The sequence below is a fragment of the Urocitellus parryii genome, chromosome 12 (assembly GCF_045843805.1).
Source record: "Urocitellus parryii isolate mUroPar1 chromosome 12, mUroPar1.hap1, whole genome shotgun sequence".
Taxonomy (NCBI): domain Eukaryota; kingdom Metazoa; phylum Chordata; class Mammalia; order Rodentia; family Sciuridae; genus Urocitellus; species Urocitellus parryii.
The window spans coordinates 37,736,618-37,752,331 of NC_135542.1; the positions used below are offsets into that span (position 1 = coordinate 37,736,618).

The 15,714-nt window shown below is 36.1% G+C and overlaps 1 protein-coding gene across 2 annotated transcripts in view; it reads left to right on the forward strand.

Annotated features, from left to right (window-relative positions):
* Taf1b (TATA-box binding protein associated factor, RNA polymerase I subunit B) overlaps positions 1-15,043 on the forward strand; it is a 70,486-nt gene extending 55,443 nt beyond the window's left edge. Inside the window, exons 11-16 of one of the 2 annotated variants that reach the window (XM_077791765.1) lie at positions 409-455; positions 1,882-1,972; positions 8,667-8,737; positions 9,258-9,480; positions 12,666-12,693; positions 14,587-14,675. In XM_077791765.1, coding sequence (XP_077647891.1) covers positions 409-455; positions 1,882-1,972; positions 8,667-8,737; positions 9,258-9,480; positions 12,666-12,693; positions 14,587-14,595 — 469 coding nt within the window. In that variant the 3' untranslated portion in view covers positions 14,596-14,675. Of the gene's footprint in view, positions 1-408; positions 456-1,881; positions 1,973-8,666; positions 8,738-9,257; positions 9,481-12,665; positions 12,694-14,586 lie in introns of both variants that reach the window. The other variant, XM_026407765.2, reaches the window with a different exon arrangement.
* Positions 15,044-15,714: the final 671 nt, after the last annotated feature.

Sequence of the window (15,714 nt, forward strand, 5' to 3'; positions counted from 1 at the left end):
CATTCTCAGGTAGTGCTTTGGCTTCATTGATGTCAGTCATTTGACCATATTTCATTCATATTCTTTAGGTAGCAGCATTTCTCATTATCCATACTTCTGAGTTTTAAAATATTATCATAAATCCTAAAGAATCATTTCAGCACTTCATCTAGATACCTTTAGGCTTCTGGCATTGTCTCTTAAAGATTGTTTTAGAACATAGAGGAATTTTACAGTGTTACTCCTTCCAAATGCCAACAGAGAGTAATAGTGTTCATAGGGTCTTCTTCCCTGCTTCAGTGACTGCTTCTCCACGAAGATTTGACATCAGTTTCAAATTACTGTTTTATACTTTTCTTTAAGAAGAATTCAAAATTTAACTGTCTAAATACATGATTTCTAAGTAAATTGATTTATTATTATCTCCAGGTCTTTGTCTGATCTTGCTGAAATACATAATGAAGAGAACAAGCAAGGTACTTAATTTATCAGTCAAATGCCAAGTGAATGTAGATGATGGATTAAAAGATGAAAGAAATGTAGGCGAAACTTGAATAATACACATGTGCACATATTCGTCTATACAAATGCACCTTGTTTACCAGGGTTATTTTTTCATAATTATCTAATTATATCTGTGGACTACTAAGAAATTTCAGTGACTCTTTACTTTCAACTTCCCCTCTTTAGCCCGGCTAGACAATGAACTTACCATCAACTTTCTGACAGACCACCCTGTCTGTTCTGAGGCCTCAGCCTTTGCTCCTGCTTCTCCCTCTGCCTGAGTGCTCTTCCTTCTTATCACTCCGTGGTAGTACTCACTGTATATTCTTCCTAGAATGTGTGCAAAATAAAACACTTCTTTCTGTACAGTGCACATGTTGGCATCTATATAAATTGAAAGATGGAACTAGATGTTTTCTAATGTCCTTTGTAATGCTAAAGGTGATCCACCGACTGTGTAATGTGGGGGTAAAGAAAGCACTCAAACCTGTCTTCCTTAGAGGCCTCAGAATCATTACTGTCAGCAGGGCAAGGATTATTGTTCCCATGTCTCTGTTCCCCTGTTGTCCTCCATTCCCTTCCTCCCCTCATTGAGGAGGAGACTGAGAGTCAGAAAAATTGTGATTTACTAAGGTCAAAGAACTTTGAGTTGTATTAATTATTACAGTTGTCCTCTATGCTCAGTTCTTTTGGTAGTTTGCTTTCCCCTCTGGCTGTATACCTACAAGGCCATATTATTTTAGGTCAAAAATGTTTTTAGACATTAAAGACACTGTCTTTGTTGGAGAATAGTGGAGAATAATCCCCCTTTATCCTTGACTGTGCTTAATGCTGTTGTACTTAATGTTGCTGCATTTTGAACACACACCAGTACAGTCCATTTTCTTCCTTTTCTCTAGAATCTGAATTAGGATTAGAAAGAACAGAAATAGTTGCTGATGAAACTAGAAGTCTGTATTCAGCTGTTATAGCACATTTCACACATTTATCATTTGCTTTTCAATTCATGTGTTTGCTGAACATGTTGGAGCAGCGTCAGACTGTGTGTGTTGGCTATTGGAATTGGGGTGGGGAGGAGACCTGATTGGGTAGTGACAAACAAAATGTTCCATTCTCAAGGAGGTAACAGTCAAGTGTAGGAGAAACTGACACTTCAGAAGATGGTTACAGTGTAATATTGGGGTGGGGGGCACAGTACAGGTAGGAACTTAGAGGAGGAGTGACAAACTACTCAGGAAAGTCACATTAGAGTATGGCAACAGTGACTCCATTCATCATTTCCAAGTGCTATTATGTAAATCTTTCATTAAACATCAGTGAATAAAGACCCAAATGAACAGTGTATGTTATTATTATGTGATTTATTTTGCTAATAATCATGGATTTCATTTATTTCAGATAAGCCATGGTTTGAGTTCAGAAAGTGGTATCAAGTCATGAAGAAAGCCATTGATGAGAAAAGACAAAAATGGGAGGAAACAAGAGCAAAGTATATTTTCTTCTCACTTTAGATTCACCTACTTTATTTCTGTGTCAGTTACTTTACATTTGAAAGCTGAAATTTCTATACTTTTCAGTACTGTGACTTTTTTTCCTAGAAATATCATTGTAGCCCTATACATTCTAGTTAACTTTTTTTTTTTTTTTTTGGCAGTCCAAGGAACCAATCCAAGGGCCTTGGGCATGCTGCTCATGCCCTACCACTGAACTATACCCCAGGCCCTATTTTCTCCATTTTTCTATTACTAATAACTAGTAACCAACATACACTCCCCTTTTATTTTTTATATTTCGCCAGTTTTTCATTGAAATCCACAGGGTACCACATTGTCCTTAGTACTTTGCTTTATACAGTTTGCATGAGTCTTGCTTGTGTTTCTAATACTCCTCCCTCTTCCCCTTCATCAAATTAGTGATTTCCCATCTATGCCTCCCGTTATTACAAAGGTTACAAATGAAATGAAACCCTGTGATATATTTACTTGGAATGTTTCCCCAAAATAATGATCTCAGTGAAAATCAAAAACAAAGGGAAGAAGACAGCAAGTATATTTAATTCAGTTAACCTTGTTGCTTGATTTCTCTTTGATCTGTCATTCAGAGGTAGGTCCATTGTGATAGAAAGGAAAAAGCAACCCTTTAGGGCTAGATAGTGCTGGGTTTGAGTGTGACTACATTATAGACTAGTGTGACTCCACTTTCTAGCCTCAGTGAACTGAAATTCTAAACACTATCATATAAAGTACATTTCCATTTATCTCTCACATGGTTTCATATATATTCCTAGAACTTTAAATATTTATGAGATGTTGAAGAAAATGTCAACATCTCTGTTGTTTATGTAAATGTATACTAGTACTAATTCTATCAAGTAATTATGTCCTTTGGGAAATATTTAAATTCCTCAAATTATTTAAAAGAATAATTTACTCAGCTTTAGTTTCCTTATCAGTAAAATAGGGCTCTTCAGCTTTCATAGCAGGTATGCTTCAGAAGACCACTGGTCTTGTGGGACTAGCTGAATGTGAGAGTCCTTGCAAGAGGCAAAGAATATTGTACACAAAGATTCTTGATGTTCTTGATCAAATTTCTAAAAATGCAGCCATGTAGAAAATATACAGAACAGGTTACAAATGAGAAGCTGGGTTTGATTAAAGCAGAACCAAATGTTAAAAAATTAGAAAGCCAATTTCGGTTTACCTGCTTTAAGCTGGAAATGAACTAAGTCCGGCAAGAAAAACAGTACAGTGGCAGTCATTAGTGGAAGTGCCTCCCCGCAACTAGTGGGCATGACTAGTGTAATCCTCATTACATGTCTTTGATTGCTTGATGGGAAACTAATATAATTAAATGTATTATATTAAAAATATTTCCATATTATTGACATCTTACAATCAAGAAGACTGATATAGGACATGTTTAGGAAACTTGTTAAAATTAGTGGTTATGGTAATGGGGTCTTTGGAATCAGTTTTTTTTTTTACTTGATCATATTCACTCAGATTATTTCAAAGATGGTAGTTCTCTGAATAGAAAGGTTATAGGAAGTTTTGAAAGTTAAGTAAAATTTTTCTACATATTTTCATAAAGAGGACATAATTGAAAGATGAAGTTTCTTTAGTACTATCTTTAGCATGTTACTTTTTTAAAAAAAATTGTTATTATCTTGAGAAAAAAAGAAAAGGTACTTTAATGTAGTTATTATCTAAACAAATTTGTTGGTCACTGTTTGAGTGAAGATACTCAGTTATGAGAAAAATGGTAAAAATAGTTTGTGATTAAAATTTTAAAATATGGTTAATCTCCTTGGCTATAATCCTGTGTGTAAAATAAAATGGGTCTTAGTAGTTACGAGAGCAGCAGCAAGAGCAAGAGACCATCTTGGAGAGTCTTTGTTCCTTCTGTGGTGTGTATTGGGCCCAGTCCTGATGATTCTGAGGGCCCGGAGCTCGAAGGCCATGCTGCCCAGTGTCTTGGTGGTACTGAGGTATTACTTACCCAACCCACTTCACACTTCAAACATGGCCCTGTTCCTATTGTACTGTTACAGTCAGTGTAGACTTACAGACATTTTGCTACTTCAGGGGAGAATTTAATAACTAAAAAAAGTAAATCTGTGTATAAAATGCCATTTTCCCTGGGGACTCCAAGCCCCAGGGAGGTTGTCCAAGGGCTGTCTTACCACAGTCCTCCTTCATAGTGTGTGCTGCCGACTAATCCACACGTGTGGTGTGAACACCACTGACTGATTTTAATCACCACCACCTAATGCTGTGCAGTCACCTCCTGTACCTGTCTCTTCTTCCCCCTCTCTCTCCATTTTAAAATATCAATTTCTTTTTTCCTTTCCTTTTGTAGTTTGTTTGTTTTCAGTGCTGACAACTCTAAATTTCTAATTTTTCTTTCTGTTCCTCTGGATATCATCTTCCATGTTGTCAGATGAAAATGATTAAAACACTTTCTTCAGCTAATCATGGGTCCCTATGCATGAGGTGATTAAAAAAAAACACTAGTAAACAATAGTTGGAAACCCCAAAAAGATTACTAAGCTGCTTTAGTGACTTATTTGTCATAGGATGTATTGAGAAGAACATGGAGGAACATTTTAAAGCATGTAGAAGAGCCCTGTGGCCTTTTGGGTTAGGCAGAACTTTCTTATATGATATCAGAATCATAATTTATGAGTGAAAAATATTGATGAATTGGACTTTATCTGAAGAAATTTTCCTCAAAAGACACTTAAGAGAATAAGAAGCCAGATATTGAAAGAAATTATGTACAAATCACCTATCTGATAAAAGATTTTTATCTATAATATAATAAGAAAACAGCTCAGTTTTTAAATAAACAGACCAAAGGTGATGTATTGATGGCACATGAAAAAATACTCAGTATTATCAGTTAGTAGGAAAGTACAAATTAAAACCACATACAATATCCATTACAACAGATTAGAATGACTCAAGACAAAACAAAAACAAAAACTAATCATACCAAGTGTGGGATTGCAAAATGGTACAGCCATTTTGGAACATTTGGCATTTTCCCATAAAGTTAAGCATACATTTAATTACAATATCAAACACTTTCCACTCCTAGATGTCTACCCAAGTGAAATGAAAACTTATGTTCATACAAAAAAACTGTACAGAAATGTTTATAGTGGATTCATTCATATTCATCCCAAACTGGCAGCAATCCAAATGTCCTTCAGCTGGTGACTGGATGAACAAACTGATATTTCCATACAATGCACCACCCTTGAGTAATGCAAAGGAACAAATCTACATCCAACAGTGTGAAAGACTCTTAAATGCATTACACTAAATGAAAGACTCAAAAAGTTACCCTAGCATGATTCCATTTATATTATATTCTGAGCAAGGCTGAACTTATAGGAACCAAAAAAGCAGACTGATCATTGCTCAAGGTCAAGGTATAGGAAAGGACCTGGAAGATTTTTGGAGTGATGGAATGTTCTGTATGTTAATTGTAGTGGTGATTATATAACTATATGTGTGTGTTTGTTTTATTTTGATACAGGATCTCACTAAGTTGACTTAGGGCCTTGCTAAATTGCTGAGGCTAGCTTTGAACTTGCAATCTTCCTGCCTCAGCCTCTCCAGCCACTGGGATTACAGGCACTCAGTAATGTGTGTGTTAATGCTAATCATAAGTACACTGAAAAGGATGAGTTTACTATATGTGAATTATATTTAATTTTTATAGTTATAGATGGATAGAATGCCTTTATTTTATTTGTTTATTTTTATGTGGTGCTGAGGATTGAACCAGTGTCTCATGCATGCTTGACAAGCGCTCTGCCACTGAGCTACAGCCCCAGCCCTAATTATTTTTTTAAATAGGAAAACAAATCACATAGAGATGAAGAAAATATGCAAGTGTCTTCCAGCTAGAAAATCCTAAGGCCTTTGTGGCATTTTTTTTTTTTTTTGGTAGCTTTATGTAATGGGAAGAGGTAGGTACAGTATAGCAAAGTTTTGAAGAAGCTGTAGTTTCAGAGGGGTTGTCCAGACAGTTGAGCATTGTTATCTTAAGTCTCCTTTCCTATCCTCTGGGCATGTGACTCTAAGGAAGTAATAATGCCTCCTTGATTCTACTTGTGGAGGTGTTTATTATAAATGAATAAGAAGCACCTATCTGGGCTAGGCATTCTTAAGAAATGTTTACAGTGAGTACACCCATGGACTGCGATTAGACTGTTGAGTTTAGGAAACTTCTTTATTACTCTAAGTTTTGTTACTTTTATCATTTAAGAAAATAAAAAAAGTGAAGACAGACTCAGCTACCATAGGGTTCAATGACAAGCTCTCGGATTTATTTTATTTTTTTAATATTTATTTTTTAGTTATAGGTGGGCACAATATTTTATATTTATGTGGTGCTGAGGATCGAACTCAGTGCTCCACGCATGCTAGGCAAGTGCTCTACCTCTGAGCCACAACCCTAGCCCTCTCTGATTTATTTTAAATGTGGTATGCTTCACCAAATTTTAGTTTATACATAATTTTAGGAAGATTATCTCCTATGTTATATTGATTACAAATCTCTACTGCTTCCTGATATTTAGAGAAATTCATTTCTTTTCTTCTTTCTCTCTTGTTTTTTTATTTGTTTTTTTGTTTTGTTTTGTTTTGTTTTTGTACTGGGAATTAAACCCAGGGACACTTTACCATTGAGTTACATTCTAGTTTTTACTTTGAGATCGAGTCTTGCTAAGTTGCTGAGGCCATCCTTAAACTTTCACTCCTCCTGCCTCATCCTCCTAAGTTGCTGGGGTTATAGGCATGTGCCACTGCATCTGGCCTAGAGAAATTTTATTTCTGTTCTTAACATTTTAAATCACTGTGGAAATTTAAAGTAAAAAGTTAACCTCTCTCTTTTATGTATAGTCATGATTATACTGATTTGATTAAGTATTTCTTAAATCCTTGAAAATTTTCAATTTTTCAATTCATTAAAGCAATCATTTGCTATCATCGTATTGTTAAAACCCCTACTTTTATGAATATTTTCTTTCCCTTGTTAAAAAGAATGGTAAAGGGACTGGGGTTGTGGCTCAGTGGTATAGCACTTGCTTGGCATGTTCGAGGCACTGAGTTCAATCCTCAGCACCACATAAAAATAAATAAATAAAATAAAGATATTGAAACCATCTACAGCTTAAAAAATATTTAAAAAATAAAAAGAATGGTAAAAATTACCAATTGTAAGATACCACAGGTAGATAAATACAAATCCTTCTATTTCTGACTTCTTATTTCTTATCATCTTTTCCAGAAAGTCCACAGATAAGAAAGTGCCTACTAGCCAGGCAGTTAAGAAATATCTAGTTGCATGTAGTGGCACACACCTGTAATCCCAGCAGCTTGGGAGGCTGAGGCAGAAGGATCACAAATTCAAGGCTATCCTCAGCAACAGTAAAACCATATCTCAAAAAATAAAAAGGGTTGGAATGTAGTTCAGTGGTAGAACACCACTGGGTTCAAGCCTAGTACCACAATGAAAGGAAAGAGGGAAGATCTAGATAATAAAAGGATTTAAAGAACCTGTACGTGTATTGTCTAAATTATTCCTCACAACAGTTCTGTAGTAAACTAATTAGAGATGTTAAATTAATTTGCTTATTCATTTATTCAATAACAGATATTTAAATGAGTCCCTATTGTATGCTATTCCTTCTCAACACTAGGGACATAAAGAAAATTGAGGTTGTCTGTGCCTTTGAGAATCTCCATCATTTGTCACTTAAGGTCCCTAGACGTTTCACTAGAAAGTGGCAGAGCCAGGTCCTCTGATTCAATGTTCTTTTCATTGCCACAGGTTATGAAAGTCCTTCACTTCAGGGAACTCAGAATGAAAATGAGATTTTTAAATGAACATTGTTATCTTTGTTCCAGAGCTGCAGCATCTGCTTGGCAAAGTTTAGCAGTTGTCACTATAACCAGAATTAAACATATCACTTCCCTTTGGCCTGAGTTTAGGCCTGGTCACTGATAATCTATAGGAATGTGAGATGACTCTTAGTCTTGCCCCTGAGGGGATGCTGCAGGGCCCGCTCAATCCCACATCCCTGTTTTACAATGAACCTCCCTGACTGGCTTTCTCTGGCAAGAATAGGTTGAGTCAGTGCAGGGAACACTAGTAGGGCTTTACCATCCTTGTTTTCACCAGGAATAGGATAGATTTCCAAAAAAGACTGACATTTATTGTCTACTTTATGAGTTTCAGAATCAGAAGTACCACTAATTTAGGCAAAGGGCAGTCAAGGCAAAAGCAATAGGAACAATCATTTATTAGATGGCTTTACTTTATCAGAATATAGATAAAGACAGAATATAGACAATATAGATTGTCTTGTATATCTCTTTTACAAATTGTGATAAAAAGCAAGGGAATTTTATAGTGAGAGAAACCTGTTTTGTTTTGTGTAACTAATAGCTTCTTCAGGATGCAGCAGCATGGTAGGGGGAGCACCCCATTCTGTTGGCCTGCTCTTACTTAGTTCTCCTTCTGGGGTGTGAGCTCTATAGACAGTGTAGACATGTGCCAATAGGCCATTCCAAGCCAGAGCTGTTAAACTGAATATCAGAAATTCCAGATACTGCCTGGAGAACTGTCCTGAATTGTGCTGAGGTGCATTTTTTTTCTACCTTGCACAGGTACATGTGGAAAAGTGAAAAACCACTCTACTACTCACACATTGACAGACCAGTAGTATATAAAAGAAGAGGTGAGTTGAATTGTTTCTCACTCATGCAGGGTAGCTAACAACACAATCGTAGAATAGCTAGATATCTTGACTTGAAAAGTGAATGCATAAATAAATTTCCTACTTCTTTGAAATGTTCTAATGCACATATGCAGAGGAGCATCTCCCTCTGCAAGGAGTCTCCGTAGGAATCTCTTTATTTGAGGAATGTGTCGTTATTCAAAACAGAGCTTAAGTTCCCATCAGAATCTAAAATCCTATATTTTTATGACTTCTAGAGAATTTCCCTTAGATTGTCTTGTATGTTCTCTTTTACAAATTGTGATAAAATATATACATATATAATTCACCATTTTAATCATTTTTAAGTAGATCCCTTATGCCCCCATCTAGTTTCAGTTTTGCTTAAGTTACCATCATACGTTAGCATCACATGTTTGTCAAAACTGAGAACCCAACATTGCTATCAAGGGAACTCCAGGCTTTGTGATTTAATGTTAGTTTTTGTTTTATTCCTTTGTTCTTTTTCCTTCATTTCCAGAAATGGTGGTAAATCTACAAAAGCAATTTAGTGCACTGGTTGATTCAACACCAACTATTGAAAAAAAAAGCCCTTCAAGTTTTCAGTTCAACTGGGCTAAAGAAGATGCTGATAGAACTTGTTTCCATGGACATAGCCTCCAGGGAATCCTGATAAAGAAAGGCCAGTCGCTGATGACCAAGAATTCATTATACTGGCTTAGTACCCAGAAATTCTGTAGAAGGTACGTGATGCTTTTAGAACACAAAAAAACAGGCATGATGAAATCTCCAGTTTGGCCTGAAGGTATAGTCTTTCTGATTAAAAAAAAAAAAAAAATCACATATGTAAAAGAGCCAGAAGATGCTGGTAATTAAACCCAGGCCCTTGAACATACTAAGTAACCACATACTCTACCACTGAGCTACACCCTCAACCCACCAGAAGATGGTAAGCTTATAGTCAAGAAAATCAGAATTATGGACTGGGGCTGGGGCTCAGCCATAGAGCACTTGCCTAGCATGTGTGAGGCCCGTGTGAGGCCCAGGGTTCAATCCTCAGCACCACATAATAATAAATAAATAAAATAAAGGTATTGTCTCCAACTACAACTAAAAAATATCTTTAAAAAAAATTAGAATTATACGTTGAGTCTTATGTAAGAATTTAGGAAACCTGGTAAAATCAAGAAATGTGATGTCTCACAATTAACACAAGCTATTCCCACTAGCTAAATTAACCTGCAATGAAGCTGCCAAGCAATAGAAGTGTCAGTGCTAATTCAGAGAACCCACTGTATTTTTAAATACATATTTTTTCTGAATGACATATATCATTCCCCTTTACGTCTTGGTGTTTCCTTAAGTATGTCCTGAGAATAAAGATATTCTGCTAGACTGATCTGATAGGTCTGTGCTTTTCAAAGGGTGCATGGGCAGATGTGTGGATATTCTTAGAGTTCATGCCATGTAGACCATAGTGAGCTATAAGGAGACCTTGACATAATTAAGGTTGAATAGTCGAGGTTTTCTTCTCTGCTTCTCTTCCTCAACGGTAACTTCTGTAACTTAGATAGTTTCAGTAATACCATGATTTTATGTTCCACAACTACTGCCCACTTCGCCTAGTTGAGACCACAGTCTAGAAGCACAGGGTGAACAAAAAAGCCTTCATCCAAGCAATCAAAATGTCACAAAAACCACAAAAAATTTATTTATTTCTCAGAGAGCTTGTAGACTGCCTCCAAGTGTGTTTCTGTCCAGCTGAGCTGTCTGATTTCCAGAAGCCTAATAATTGGGAAAAAAAAAATTAGAGGGATCTAATGGGTACTCTGCTTATAAATCACAACAAACATAAATGACAAACAATAGAGGAGCCAGCATCAAATCCAAAGCTGACAAAGGCACTCAAATTACAGTGGTTTGAAGTCCCTTCACGACATATAACTCATACCTCCATGTCACTGAGAAGGTCTGATGGTGTCTACTTTAACACAGAACTTGTCCTACAATGCTGTGTGCTTGCTTTGGATTTGTTTTTTGTAGCCATATTTGCCATATTTTCTAACTTTTACAATAAAGCAGACAGCTTGTAATAATATAAGGCTTTAAAAAAATAATAATATAAAGGTTTTAAAAAAAACTACAATATGCTAATATGCTTAGTTCAAGATAGTCAAGAAAGCTGGGTGTAGTGGCACATGCCTATAATCCCAGTGACTTGAGAGGCTGAGGCAGGAAGAGCACAAGTTCTAGGCTAGCCTCAGCAATTTAGTGAAACCCTAAGCAACTTAGTGAAATCCTGTCTCAAATTTTTTTCTTTTTAATTTAAAAAGGGCTGGGGATGTATGTAGCTCAGTGATTAAGCATCCCCTGGGTTCAATCCCCAGTACCCATAATAATAAGTAATACATAATTCATTTTTTTTAAAGATTTCCTTCCAGGTGGTTAAAATGAAGTCTTTGATGCTAAAGAAAGCAGACCTTCAGCTATATAGATAATTTTTTAGACAGGACTCACTTCTGAGGGTTTGGAAGAGACACACTTTTATTGTAAAATGATGGTGAGAGCACTGGTGCTTGGAACACTAGGCAGAGCAGGGCCCCAGCAGCACTCCAGAGGGGAGAGTGGTTTGTTCCTCCCAAGGCAGAGCTAATATTCTGTGAATCTACACCCTCACTGTTGTTCACTTGATAGTAGCCCCCATGTTCAGGTAGGCCAGTTATGACAACTGGGAGGTCAGAAGAGCAATCTTGACCTCCCTGTAAGGGGCAGATGGTTCACCTCTCTCCATAGGAGGGAGTGGAGCTGTGGTTTTCTAGTTCTGTTCCACAGGAAATGGAGGTGCTTTGTGGGTACCACAAAAATTTGATTTGAATATTTAATTGTTCTTTTAAAGCTATAGTAAAAAGCAATACTCATATATGAACATGTTGGACACCACCAAAACATTAATTTGTGCTACCCAGTTTGCTTTTTGTGTACATTCAGAGACTATTCCTTATTTCTTTCCCATACATTTGAACTTACCCTCTCTCTCTGGTACTGGGGATTGAGCCCAGGCATGCTCTACCACTGAGCTACATGCCCAGCTATTTTTATTTTTTTTATTTATTTATTTATTTATTTAATATTTTTAGTTGTTGATGAACCTTTATTTTATTCATTTATTTACATGCAGTGCTGAGACGCAAACCCAGTGCCTCACACGTGAGGCAAGCACTCTACCACTGAGCCATAACCCTAGCTGTTTATTTTTATTTTGATACAGGGTCTTGCTAAGTTGCCCAAGCTGACCTCGAACTTGTGATCCTCCTGTCTCCTGAGTAGCTGAGATTATAGACATGTACTACCAACCTGCATGCAAATGAACCTCTAAGAAAGGTTATGCCTTTAAAGCACTATTGTCTTATAAATTTAGACCTGTTTTATTGGGCATAAAATTGTTTATATAAACATTTTGGGCTGGGCACAGTGGTGCATGCCTGTAATCCCAGAAATGCAGGAGGTTGAGGCAGGAAGATCCCAAGTTCAAGGCCTGCCTAGGCAATATAGCAAGACCCTTTCTCAAAATAAAATAAAAATGGCTGGGATATAGCTCAATGGTAGAGCACCCCTGGGTCCAATCTACAATACCACACACACTTACACACACATAAGCAAAACAAAACTTGAAGCATCTATTTACCATACTCATTTATGTTACATGTCAGGCAGAGCTCAAGAGACGTCACTTGTTCTACTCACTGCAGAATGAATGGCAATGAGAAGTTAATAATGTGCTGCATTTTGTTTTATAGCTTATAACTTTAGGGAAGATTTCTGAGTTTATGATAAAGCAGGTATCCATTTAAGTTGTCAGTGGTTTAACTTGGAAATAACAAGTTCTTAGTGTATCAGGGATATCTGATTCCTTTTCTTGTCTTTCTAGGGTAGAAATAGAGCTTTCCTTATGGTCCGTAAGTTCACTTTTTTTGTGTGTGTGTATGATAACATTTTGTCTGAAAAAATCTCAATATAACTGAAATTAAAAGGGAAGCAAAACAGGGCTTGGGATGCATCTCAGTGGTGGAGTGCTGGCCTAGGGTGTGCACGGCCCTGGGTTCAGTCTCCAGTACCCTCCCCGCAAAAAGGAGGAAGGCAAGAAATCACTGCATTTGGAGGAATTACTATACATGGCTTATGTTTGATCTTTATTAAACCAAGCAGTGAACAGATGATACAACTTTTAAATTCCCTACTAGTTGACTTTATTCTGTATTATTAAAGTTACCTTAAGATTTTAAGTGGAAATGAAAAATGTTTAAAGTGAACATTTTTGAGCCCTTAATATGTGCCAGGCACTAGGTTAAGTGCTAATATGTATTCTTACTTAATCTTTTTATCAACCTTGAGAGGTGCAAATGCTGTTGTGTTTTTTTGTTTTGTTTTAGGTTTTTTTCCTAATTTACAAATGAGAGAACTAAAAGCAGCTATCTAGAGCCACAGATGATGGTGGCATAGCTTTATGATGCATATGTGATTCAGCAACATAGGCCCCATACATTATGTAAATCATAATATCTCAAATATTATTTGTTCACTTGCTTTTTAAACTGTATTAGGGCTGGTTCAAGCATATTCAAAAGTAGAGAGACAAGTATAATGAACCCCCTATGCCCAGCACAGCACTTGTGGGCATGGCTAGTCTGCTTCACCCAAACACAACTCACTCCTTCATCCTTCTACCCCCATGGTATTTGGAAGCAGATCATAAACATTATAACAGTTGTAAAAATAAAACCCTGATACTATTAATCAGACATTAAAATTAATAGTAATTTTTAATATTATCAAACATGCAGTCAGTGTTTAGATTTTTAGTTATCAGTTTTGTAATGAGTTTCACTCAGAATCTAAGTAAGGCCCATCTATTGCAAGTGGTTGACATATCCCTTCAGTGTTTTAGTTCCTATAGTTCCTCTCTTATCGCACTCCCCATCCCAACCCCTTACAATTTACTTATTGAGTAATGCAGGTCATGTGTCCTGTACAACTTTCCATAATCTGGACTTTGCTGATTATAGGTCGTAGGAAACCATTTAACATGTTCTTCTGTGCCCTGAATTGCTAATACTTTGGTGAATTGGAGATTGGTAGCATTAATTAGAGATTTGGTGATAGTAAGAGATTTGATCAGATTTATTTCTACTGTTTTAAAGTATATGAAAGTTTATGGTAAATTCTTCTGTCAACATTCCATACAGTATGGCACTCAACATTATAGGTCTGGGATCTTATTTTGGATGGAAGTTAGGAATTACTTGTTTTCTCTTGTTAGCTTTTAAAAAACGTGCAATCCCAGCTACTTAGGAGGCTGAAGTAGAAGGATCACTAGTTTGAGACCAGCTTGGGTAACTCAGCAAGAACCTGTCTCAAAATTTAAAAAAAAAAAAAAAAAAAGTGAGGGTTGTTGCTAAGGATGTAGCTCATTAGTAAAGCACTTGCCTAGCTTGAGTGAGGCTCTGGATTCTCTCCCTGACTGTTTTTGCTTTCTTTAACCATGTTAAGAAGGGGGACAGGGGCCAATGTGGAGTGGAAATAACTTACACACTCATGGTGGGGACTTACAAGGCCTGGTTCTTCATACACTTGTATCCCTTACATAGTGATTGCAGACAATGTGAAAGTGCTTTTTTTATATAATTAAAAAGTTTTACCAGATTGATCTAAGTTTTCTTCTAACCCATAGTACTATTTTAAGGATAACTATATATACTTGCTAAGTTATTTGGGGGATGTGCAAAGGATAGGTGCATACATTTATGAATTACCATTTAAAGACAACTTAATCCTTTTTCTTCCCCTTCTAGCTACTGTAAACATGTGACAACCTATGAAGAATCAAATTTTTCTCTGAGTTATCAGTTTATACTCAATCTCTTCTCCTTCTTGCTGAGAGTAAAGACATCTCTTCTCCATGAAGAAGTGAGCTTAATTGAAAAGAAACTTTTTAAAAAAAAATATAGTGAAACAAAACAGAAATTTTCAAGATCCAGGAAAGTAAGAAGACATTGAAAAAATGAAATAGAAATTTTTTGGAAAAATACTTCTAAAGTGAAGTAATGTCAAATTGTAACATAATATATAACATTCTAGGGTATTATGAAAAATATTACTGAGCGTGCGCGTATGCACACATACGCACATCAATTGTGTATAAAAATATGTATGGTAAAACAGGCGAAGGGCTGGGGAAGAGCACTTGCCCAACATGCACAAGACCCTAGTTCTTTGAGAAATTTAAAACAATAAATTATATAAATGGTATCTAGAAATTGTATTCATTATTCTTTAAAACTAAATGTGCTTTTAAAACTAGATTACTTCCTTACCCTTTATTACCACAACATAAATCCCAGATGGATCAGAGATATAAACATTACAATCTTTCACATATACATATGTAAAAGTTTTATAAGGAAACGAGTATGAATACTTCAGTGATCTTGGAATTGTGAAAGATGTCAAGCGTGCCACAGACCCAGAATCAAATGAAAGGAAAAGACTGATAACATGACTACACAGAAGGTGACAAACTGGGAAAATATATTTGCAGCATATGATGGACAAAGAAATAATTTCTTTAATATATCAAAAGTTCTCACAAAGAAATAGGAAAAAGACAAACACTGAGAGATATGTATGAAAAGATAGTATTCTGAAAAAAAGAAATAGAAAGGCATATCCAAAAATCAGGGAGTCAGTCTCACTCAAATTCAAAGAAATACAAACCAAAATAAAGGATAGGACCCACATATTGGATTGGTTAAAATTGTTAAAGGCTTATATCTGATAAGGACTTTGGAAAATCAATCATTCTTGCTCAAAGAATGTACAAATCTTACCTACCAATTTCTGTATTCCAGTGACTAATTCTAGACACTGGGGATACAGCACTGAACAAAATCACTGCCTTGAGGATCATATGTTCTAATTAG